This window comes from Echinops telfairi, unplaced genomic scaffold, assembly GCF_000313985.2.
Source record: "Echinops telfairi isolate 266 unplaced genomic scaffold, ASM31398v2 ScPeMD7_7468;HRSCAF=8506_0, whole genome shotgun sequence".
NCBI lineage: Eukaryota > Metazoa > Chordata > Mammalia > Afrosoricida > Tenrecidae > Echinops > Echinops telfairi.
Window position 1 is genome coordinate 94,090,785 of NW_022111369.1, and position 11,044 is coordinate 94,101,828.

Genomic DNA, 11,044 nt, shown 5'->3' on the forward strand with positions numbered 1-11,044 from the left:
CTGAAAGACAAAACCATACCAGGGACTTCTCAGGACCGTCGGAAGAAGAGCCATCAGTGAAGCAGGTTCACCATCTATGTCTAAAGTGGTGGAGGCCAAGACACAAGGCACCAGAGGCTGCAGCACAGAGACCACGAGACAGTGCAAAGCCGCCAGGCCAACACCAAAAGGTGAGGCGAGGGGACCTTGAGACAGAACAGCCATGTGGGGACTATGAGACTCTGAGATGGAGCAGTGGCTGGTTTCCTGGCCCATGGAGGCAGGAGCCAAGGGAACCTCATGGCTGAGAGGCTGAGGACCAAAGAGAGCCTTGGGTGACGGCTGAGGAGAGGCACTGATGGGGACCAGTGACTGTATCCTAACCATCTACGGCCCCTGACTTGCTACCTGTTCACTTCCCTTATGACCCCCTTACTTGTATTCTGAGTTCATTGCAGTGGCCTATTGAAGCAGCACAGATGTAGAGTGGTGTGGGAGGCATGGCTGGTGTCAGACTAGTGAAGGAGGGGCCATGGAGGCATGTCCGGCCTCTGCCTCATGCAAAGGGCAGCCAGGGGAAGTCAGACATTGTGCTCTCTGGGCAGTTTTCTGCAGAAGCTGTCAGCCAAATAAATTTGGGATCTTCTGATCTAATTTGGGGGGGTGGGAGAGAGGAGAAGGGAGGGATAACCTTTCGACTTCCTTCTCTCAAAATATTCTTCTACAAATGTGTTTTTAGGTAAACTAGTAGGTGGCACAGGACAAATACGTTTTTACTCTGAGCAAGTTTCCTCAAGAATGAAATAAGTGAATACGATCAGATGAGCTCATTCATGCATCACTTACTAACCATTTATTAACCCTTAGCATGGGGCATAGCCGAGCGAAGAACTGCTGCCGTTCAGTGTGGGGTTAGCCAAGAACACGAATGCACTCCCAGAGGCACCAACCACCCTGGGTTGGTAGAAGCCACCCTGCTCTGTGGAAGCAGGGAGGGTGGGCATCACCTAGACTAGACTTTGGACATGTTATCGGGAGGGGTCAGTTCCTGGAGCCGGACATCATGTTTGGCAGGGAGTTGGGTTGGTAAGGGTGAAACAGGAAGGCTGGTCAATGCTGCGATGGATCGACACAGTGAGTGCAGCAACAGGAGCAAACTTAGCAAGTGACAAGGGTGGCACGGGTCTCGGCAGGGCTTCATGACACAGTACGTAGAGTCAGACCCCGCTCGGCAACACCTGGACACCGTGGGGCATACACTAGGCTAGGTTCTAGAGTCACCAAGGTGAAAAACAAACAAACTTGTTTTGGTCGTTGAGGAGCTGAGTCTAGTGCAGCGGTTCTCAACCTGTCGGTCTCGACCCCTTTTGGAGTTGAACGACCTTTCACAGGGGTCGCCGGATTCATAACAGTAGCAAAATGTCAGTGATGAAGTAGCAACGAAATTAATGTTATGGTTGGGGGGGTCACCACAACATGAGGAACTGTGTGAAAGGCTCACAGCATTAGGAAGGATGAGAACCACTGGTCTAGTAAGAAGAGAGAACGATATGATGTAGCGGAAGATGATCAAAGGTCTCAGGCTGTCTTCCCTGGGGATAGGATGCCTGAGTTAGGTTTTGAGGTACAAGTCAGTTAAGAAAGGCGGGAAAGAAGGCATTCCAATCCAAGGAAGTTGTTTGCACAAAGGGCCGAAGGAAAGAGACATGCCAAGACTTCAACCAGATACAGGTCATTTTGTGAATCTGGAGCCTAGCATGCATCCTGGGAAGGTAAGGGTGAGAAACAAACAACCCCTCTGGTTTGAGCAGTGTGCACACAGGTGCTCTGTACCAAATAGTGATACTCAAGTTATAGAGAATCCCTTAAAAGATAGAATAACTGCATGGTCAGTTAGGGTGATTTCCGTGGTAGGCAGAATTTCATGGCTCTTATAACTAAACCACCCTGGGTAGCCTGATGGAGAATGACCTGGGGAATCCACATCCTCTATCCCAAACACTGGCAATTCTCTATCCTACATATTCTCTTGTTCATATCTACCTTCCTGGAAAGATTAAAGCAAAACCTGGTAACTGAGTCTCAGGGCTCTCCTTGGTCTCAGATCCTGGGACCTAGCAACTGGGGGCCACCAGGGGCGGTGTCTGGTGATGGGTTTGGCCAGGACCCAGAGTGTGGTGGGGGTGGGAGTGAGCTTCACCCGATGGCCAAGGGGAAGGTTAGGGCTTCCAGATAAACTGGAGTCTTTGAGGCAGAAGAGAGAATGGTAATGAAGGAGGAATTATGTCTTAAGGCGAACAGATACCAGCCATTCTCAGAACAAGTCTGAGGATCCTATCCCATGTGGGTAACTTCCTTCCTCCACCTTCACAGCCAGGGGCCCGGTCCAAGGAAATGGCCTTGAGAACATAGTGACTTCAGAATCAGACACGCGGACCATCTTACAACCACCGTATCACGGAACGAACTGTTGTGTAACAACGAAGAGAAAAGCATAATTGATTCGAATGCACGGGCTCCTGGTATCTCCATAGTAGAGATTTCTGGCTGGGCCCTTGGAAAAACGGAGAAGTCTTAGCAGCAGAGACAAAAGTAAATGCCCCTGGCCGCATCAGTCTGTGACCTGGTGCGACGGAGGTCAAGGCTATGGGAAGGTTGTGGGAGCCGAAGAAAGGAAAGCTGGAGCTGGGAAGGATTCTTGCTGCCACTTACAGAGCCTGGGCGCTGTTCCTGAGGCAATGGCACGTTACTGGACCCTTCAAGCATGGAGGCCACACAAATAAACCCATGTTTAGAAACTGCAGGCACAGACTGGGTACTTCTGGAAGCAGGTGTTGAGAAGGAAGGCTAAGTTTTGAGGTGGGATTCTGAAATTCAAACCTGATTGTCTCTATTTTCCCTGTGAAAGAGGGTGGGGGGCTTGCACGTGCTGACAGTGAGAGGGTGGTATTTCTAGCAGCCAGAATGCTGCCTTACAGAAACATCCTGGTCAGATTACACAGGAGGTGAATGAATTACACTGCATCAGGGGTGAAGGTAGGTGGGTGAATTACATTGTATCAGTGGTGAACTGAAGTCCTGAAGGGCCAAATACAGTGTCTACTAGGCTATTTCGTCATCACTGCTGATGGCCGCAGAATAATTATGAGTACCACTGGCGATGGAGCCCACTGGCAGGGGAGCGGTGCGGGGGAGGGTCTGGGGCTGGTAGGAGATGGCCTCAGGTTACAGGTGGACAGAAGCTGAGGGAGGTCGGGAAAGGCGATGCAGTCAGAGAAGCAACTCCAGACCGGGTTGGGCAAGGCTGCCTGCGTGGGCTCTGCACAGTCAAGAGAAGCACGGGGCCAAGGCGGTGTTTGGCAGCAGCCAAAGGTGTGGCTTTGAGGTTCAGATTCTGAATTACTGGCTGCAGCTATCTGTTCTAAATGAATCCTTCCATTTCAGACCAAATTATTAGGTCAACAAGTACCAGACGAATAAAAACATATAACCTAGGTCCTCAAGTTAAGAACTAGGTATACTGAACCACCACACTCATGGTCTTATACTGAACACTGCATAAGTCCTAACATATTCACTGAAGGAGATATCAAATACATTTGGATAAAACAACGCAATTCTAGGCAACCCACAGCAGTATTGAGCTGTCAATTTACAGTTTTGCCGGAATGACTGGCATCTTAAATTTGAGTCTAAAGGAGAAAGGGACTAACTAGTCATACTATCTTCCAGACACGGGAGGCCGTTAGGAAGAAGCATAAAACCAGGCCCACCACTAGTCACAGAGACGAGAAGGAGCCTGATGCCTTGCATCCTGTTTTCAGGGCTAGACCCGCATCCCCATTGACCTCCGCTGCTCTATCCTAGCAGTCATCCCCCTGATCAAATTTCAGTCAAGGGGGGGTATGTATGGATCTAAATCTTCCTTCTCTAAGGTATCTGGCCTCTTTGTCACATTTCCAAGCAAGAGAATCTGGCAACAGACCTCAGCCATGTCCAGTCTCCTAACTACGCAATGGAAGGTGACCTTTGAATGGGTCACCCCATAATCCTCTGAATTTTGTCAAAGTACGGAATAAGCACTGTAATTGACATTTCCAATAGGGACCTCAAAGGGAGAAATAAAGAGGCCGAGCTAGAAGAACTCCAGTGAGAGAAGTGGTCCCAAACACCCGAGTTGCTTTTGACTTCCTACTGAGAAGCACGATCTGACTCAAGTCTCCCCACCCTGCACACCCCACCTGGGGCTCTGAGGGCAGAACAGTTGACGAGAGAACACATTATCTAGCAATACATTTAGAGACCGATGTAAGAGAACTGTCCCAGAAAAGGCTACGTTACTTCTTCAAGTTTATTACAGTGTCTCCAGTTCTTATTGCATACATTGTTGGGTGCCGTTACATGTACAGGATGCATGGTTTAGCAGAAGAGAAGTCGATTGCTCCCCTGGTGAAGATTGGCAGCATGCAGTGCAGTATTTGGTGTGCAGGTATTGTTTGAAAAAGTGGGGGGCGCGGGGGTGTGTGTGTGGGGGGGACTACTTAGCTTTAACTGCAAAGGTAACATGATCTTTATTGGCTGATATGCAAAGTTTGATTTTGGTTTTATGCAAAGTTTGCATAGTTCATGATTTGTTTCTAATGAAAAGCTAGATGTGTCGTTGGTGACCTTGGCGACGATCAGGTGACAGTGGCAAACAGGAAAATCTGAAGAAGAGGCATCACTTTTAAAGTGGAAAGGTCAGCGAGCACCGCCTGAAACAAACAAACAAAAACAAGCAGGGTTAGCCGCAGTATGCTGGCCAGCAAAGGGAAGTCTCTGAAGTCAGTTCTGAGGGAGCACCGTGGCTGCACCCTGCAGCTGTCCCGACACCTCGAGGTCTGCAACGTGGCCCTGCACCTCGGTGCCCAAGCTACGGGTTCCAGACATCCCCTCGATTTCCTGAGGTGAGTCCGTGTGCAAAGTACTAGAATGCCTCGTAGAAAAGAACCTGGGCCCCGGCCTTCAGCCTTCTTCAAATATACAATGTAGCATGAGTTTATAAGAGGTCTAACATTTCAACTGGCTTCTATAAATAAACGTACATTATGAATCTTAGTCCCGTTATACTAGGATAAGGAGTAAACTGCCTTCAGGAAATCATTTTCAGATGAAACTGGTGTTTATTCAGTTGCAAGATGCATAAACATCCCCTTCCTTAAAAAAAAATGCAGACAGCTATTTTAAGGATAAAACTTACATTGCCATGACAGATAACAAATAGAGTAACATGGTAAGCCACTATTTAATTGAGCCATATTTCAGGTATAAATTATGCCACCAAATAGAATTCTGCTTTAAATAATGCACTCACAATAAAAATAACCCAAGTAGCCCACTTCTTACCGTGCATCATCCACACACATGCCATCCAACCCGCATGCCTAGGTTTTCTGTGCTCCATTAGCACGTGGCCATGAACCGTCATGAGAAAATGCAACCGAGGCCTGACCCTTGCTGCCGGGAGTGCGAGGCTGTTCCTGGTTTCCTCTAAGGCTCATGCTTACGCCCCCTTGGCGGGAAGGCTGCTTTCAAGTAACTTCCTGACTTAGCTTAGACCTCCTAAGACCTGCCCAAGCTGGAGAGGGAGGCTCTGGGACAGGTGGGTCCCATGCATCTGAGTCTGCAGTGACCAAGGCTGGCCCACTCTCAGGAACTATTTCCAGCCCCGAAGAGTGAAACGTATCCTTACTTCAGCTGCGGCCAGTGATGTCACCTCCATCAGGTTCACAGCTCGGAAAGCAAACACGGCAGCTGCCAGGACTGGAAAAGAATGCACATGGAGTCAACTGGGGCCGCCCCCTCGGCCGACACATTCATTGCGTCGCCCCACCACACACGCATCCTCTTGACAGGCAGACACCAGACAGCCCACGGTGTTGGGGGAGGGAGGAACGTCAATGGTCTTATAGGCGATTTTCTAGCTTGCCTCTTTCTGATGGTCACTGAAATTGGGAAGCTCTAGAGCTTCCTATGCAGCCTTCTCCTGACCCCCTGCTGCAGGACAGAGGCCCTCTCCTGGAGGAAGAAGGCAGGCCCTAGGCTGCCTCCCCAGTGTGTGTGGGCCCAAGACGGGCCTTCTCCGCTGCCCCTCAAGATGGGCTTCCAGAGATGCACAGAGGGGAGGCGGGGAGTGGGGGACCCCCCCGGAAGGCGGCAGCGGCCCAGCTTCTGCATTTCCTGAGACAGGCCGGGAAACCAGCAGCGAGAAACACTGGCCTGTTTCTAGGGGGCAGTCTGGCCAAAATGTATTAGCATTCACTAGAGAGGGAGATTCTGGTGGGGTGGTCGGTGGGTAGTGAGAAAAGAACCCAGAAAATTTCAAGTGGGCTTGCCCTTCTTCCCCGGAGCTGAACTGACTTGTGTCATTGATAAAGACAATGGAAAGAGAGTCAGTGGGCCTCGTGGAGAGCGTTTCTGGGGAGCAGTAACTACGTGCGGCCCCCCAGCGCCGGGAGTCCCGTGAAGGAGCCGCGCTGCCTTGGGAGCAATGCGTGGGCGCACGGTTTGTGCCTGTCGACGACCCGGCCAGCTGGCCAAGACGGTCCTGCTTCCTGCCGGCCGCAGCGGGAAAGCGTCCGCCCAAGGTGAAGCCCAGAGCAGCGATCACTAACCGACCTCTGCACACAACCTTTCTTGATCTGGGTGTCACATCACACCAGTGCCTGGGTTTGCGGCGTGTTTGCTTTGCGCAGCCCTTCCGCAGAGGGTTGGTTTACCCAGGAGAAAAAGGGCTAGACTCGGGGATCCTCTCAACTGCCATCAGGCTCCGGATGAAATTCAAAAGCCACCGTTTACTTGTGGTCTCTTAGCGACCCTTCTCGTTACTTTAATGCCTTTCCTTTAAACTGTTCTCAACAACAACATCTCAAATTCATTCATATTTACTGAAATATTTCTCAGGGCTGGAAACCAAATGACTTGAGCAGAACCTGTGACTTCCTACAAATCTTCATGCCCCAAACACAAAGGCTAAACGCAAAACTAATTTGTGCCCCACACTCACCCAATGCCATCAAGTCGATTCCCACTCTCGTAGGGTGGGTAGACGTGCCCATGGGTTTCCAAGACCAACTCTTTAGGAGACGAGAAAGCCTCATCTTCCTCCTGAGCACGGCTGGTGGTTTTGACCTGCTGAGCAAGCTCGGTGGATAGCAGTCCAACGTATGCCGTCAGGGCTCCTGACCTGTACACACCGATATGAACTGACTGCTCTTTGAGGCTCTTCACCTGAATTACATGGCAACAGAGTTCTAGCCGGCTCCTTCCACCTGTCTGAGTGCACCAGAATTCTTTCCTGTTGGTTTTGGAAAGGTCTCATGGGAGATGGGTGGATGTGGCACTTCCACCTGAGCTCCCAGGAATGTGCCTAGCGTACAACAAAGGCATTCTAAGGCCTCGGAGGAGAGACTCTCCAAAGGATCAGGCCGGGAAGGTCTCTTAACTCAGCTCACTTTCCAGAGTAGGGAACCTGTGCTGGCTTCAGGTGACAGCTGAAAAGCCCATTCGACATTGGAAGCCCTAGTGATTAGAAAGTCTTTTCTTTCACAGAAACACCTTATCGTGCCCTGGCATCTCTTCCAAGTTACACAGAACATCACACACCATCCTTTGCAACACTTCTGGAGTACCCACTGGAGTTAGTTGGTAATAAGTTTACACTTCTGTCATCTGAGAAATGGCAAAAGAAAATAACACTACTTAGCCTGGAAATTAGAAAATTTGGGGGAGAGACTGAGGACTCAAGAGTAGGGAAAAACAAAGAACTGTGGTTTAACAGTAGCACTTAAAAAATAGGTTTATTGGTATATGCATCACGTGTAATCCAATTTAATCATTCGATCAAATCAATTTCAAATATTTTCTTCTCAAACTCATTGTTGTCAGCTTCCCATTTCCCCCATCTTCCCCAGTCATGCCCCATAAGTAATTATTAATCCCTTACTTCCTTCGTAGATTTACCCATCCTGGGTTTCATACAGAGAAAACCACACAAAACACAAACAGGCAGCAAACCAACACCATCCAGGGCAGGTGTTTCCTTTTGCAGCCCCTCTGTTTCCTTCCAGGGCCCACAGGTCTCTCCCACTTTGGAAACACTGATTGTAGTCTTGAAATTCAGGCTCAGAATCGCCACATGCAATTCTGCTGTGAGGTAGAATTGACTCGATGGCAGTGGAGTTCTGGGCTATACCTGATTAAGGAGCCCTGGTGGTACAGGTCATGAAGCACTCAGCTGTTACCTGAGAGGTCTGTTGTTCTAACCTACTCCTTGGAAGAAGGCTGAGGCAGTCTCCTTTGGTAGTGATTTGTAGCCTCAGAAACCCAGTGGAGCAGTTCTATTTTGCCCTGTAGGATCGCTGTGAGTGGGAATCGGTTAAAGGTAGTGGGTTTCTTAATCCTGCCTACCTCTAGGATTCGTTCCATAGCACTGCCACTGGGCCAAAGGCATGAGCACTACCCATTCTCTCTGAACTCCTGTTTGCATGGTTATGAAAAATCAAACGAGCGAGAAAGGAGGATACTGTGAGTGATCAAAAACATCAGCAAGTGATGTCTCTGGTTATGCCAGTGCAAACACTTATCTTCACAGTACTTTTTAACACTCCAGTTGAATACCGAGTATCCACACTCAAGGACGATAGAGCTTTTACAGCTAAATACACATTAATATGAGACCCAGGGAATCTCCTGCAAAGAAATGATCTTCTTCAGTTAAGCTTAATTTCCACAATAGCTCAGAGATGCCTTCACAGTGTTCTCAATTTAATATAAAAAAACCAAAGACCTCCCAGGGGCTGTGGGATAGACGCTCTGTGTGGATTAAAACAAGGTTGTGGAAAGGAGAGGCTAATTTGGAACCATGAGAACTCGGTCACAGAACCTCGGCACTTGTCTTCTAAGTCAGATACATCCATCAACTGTTCCTGCCTTAGAGATGGTGCCTAACTGTAGGCTTGGACTCAGATGACCAACGGTGAAAGAAAGGAAAGGGGCCTTCCTATGGAAAGAACATATACTCTTTAAACAAGCACTTATTCTTACCAGCAAGGATTTCCAGAGAGTTGTATCCTAAGATTCTATCCCACAAAAGCAAGAGCTGATCCGTAGCTAAGTATCCAGAGAACGCTCGCACCATCCATTTAAATGATATGCGGAGCCTGCAAGCAGAGAAACAAGGCCACTTACCGTCCATTTGTATTTGTTCTTCCTTTCAAGAAGGCGTGGTTGGTAGTGTCCCCAAACTTGGGAGTCTTAGAAATCGCCTGGGTGTTTAAAAGGCAAGGACTTCCGGGGAAGCTCTACTAATTTGAATTTTTATTCAAAATATGTGGAGTGTATGATGGAGTTATACTTTCCCTAGTCACTAAATTATGTTCCGATATTTCAGGTGAGTGACTATTTAGGATGAATTAAATACTAGGTATGAGTTTTGAGGGACAAAGAAAAATAGTTTAAGAGCTCGAAGGAACTGCAGAAATAGGCTTTGAACTTCAAGCCCTTCATTTTTAGAGGTTATCAGGTTACCAGACCTTTTAAACATCAACCAGAAAGTTCAACCTAAGAGATATGAGACCCTCGTATTTGTACAGTTAGAGGATAATCACTTATCTTTGGATTCAGGAAACAGACTCCTTAGTTCTGGTAACTCAAGAGATAGAAGAGTCCTCAAACTTTTGCGATGACTAAAAGTCACCGGACTGCTTCTGAGAGGAGCAGACCCTAACAGAACTCCGGACTGGAACTGACTGCTGGAGTACAGAGATTCTATCTGTGTGGTTGTCTTAAGAGAGAGATGCGAGGACGATGTCCCCGATTAGAAGTCAGTCCACAGAGAGGACCACATGGCCGGCCCCACTATGAGACATGACGTCCCTCACTGACCTATACCCCTACAGGGGACAACACCAGAGACGAAGTGTGGAAATTGCGCCCAATCTGATCCCACCACACCGAGGCAAAACACCAAAGGGGTGCAACAGAACAGTAAGGGAACTGAGTGACGAGGTCCCCAGGGAATGCTAAAGGTGGACTTTGGGGCCAGGGCTTGATGCCCCAACAGACTGGACTGGAAAACACTCCTAAAGGCCAACAGACAGCCCTTGGACTAACTACAAGCTTTTCTTTCTTGATATATTTGGGGGTTTTTTGTCATTGATTTGTTATTGTTGTTTTGTTGTATATTGTTGTTTGGTTTTGCTCTGTCTTGTTTTTATGCATGTTATTATCTCCGCAGGTCTGTCTAAATAAGATAGGCTGGGTGAACAAACTAGAGAAGAAAACAACGGGACCGACAGTTCCGGGGGGACATGGGAGAGGGGGAGGTGGGGGGAAAGGTAGTGGTGTTAACAAACCCAGGGACAAGGTAACAACAAGTGATCCCAATTGGTGGTGAAGAGGGTATAGGAGGCCTGGTAGGGCGTGATCAAGAGTAATGTAACCAAGAGGAATTATTGAAACCCAAAGGAAGACTGAGCATGATAGTGGGACGAGAGGAAAGTCAAAGGAAATAAAGGAAAGAGCTAGGAAGCAAAGGGCATTTATAGAGGTATAAATAAAGGCATGTACATATGTAAATATATTTATATATGAGGAGGAGGAAATAGATCTATGTGCATATATTTCTAGGTTTAGTATTAAGGTAGCAGAAGGACATTGGGCCTCCACTCAAGTACTCCCTCAATGAAAAAATACTTTCTTCTATTAAATTGGGATTCTATGATGCTCACCTACCTGACACAACCGCTGAAGACAAAGCCGGTGAATAAGCAAATGTGGTGAAGAAAGCTGATGGTGCCTGGCTATCAAAAGATACAGCGTCTGGGGTCTTGAAAGCTTGAAGGTAAACAAGCGGCCATCTAGCTCAGAAGCAACAAAGCCCACATGGAAGAAACACACCAGTCTGTGTAATCATAAGGTGCCGAAGGGAATAGTTATCAGGCATCAAAGAACAAAAAATCATATCATTGTGTGCTCACCTCCATGATATGATCACTGAAGACAAATGGGTGCATAAGCAAATGTG

The 11,044-nt window shown here is 48.1% G+C and overlaps 1 protein-coding gene across 1 annotated transcript in view; it reads right to left on the reverse strand.

Moving 5' to 3' along the window:
• Positions 1 to 4,512: 4,512 nt before the first annotated feature.
• Positions 4,513 to 11,044, reverse strand: part of TBC1D19 (TBC1 domain family member 19) — a gene marked incomplete at its 5' end in the record, with an annotated part of 127,414 nt that continues 120,882 nt past the window's right edge. The window contains 3 exons of the mRNA XM_045284077.1: positions 4,513 to 4,733; positions 5,711 to 5,781; positions 9,064 to 9,179. Coding sequence (XP_045140012.1) covers positions 4,659 to 4,733; positions 5,711 to 5,781; positions 9,064 to 9,179 — 262 coding nt within the window. The remainder of the gene's footprint in view (positions 4,734 to 5,710; positions 5,782 to 9,063; positions 9,180 to 11,044) is intronic.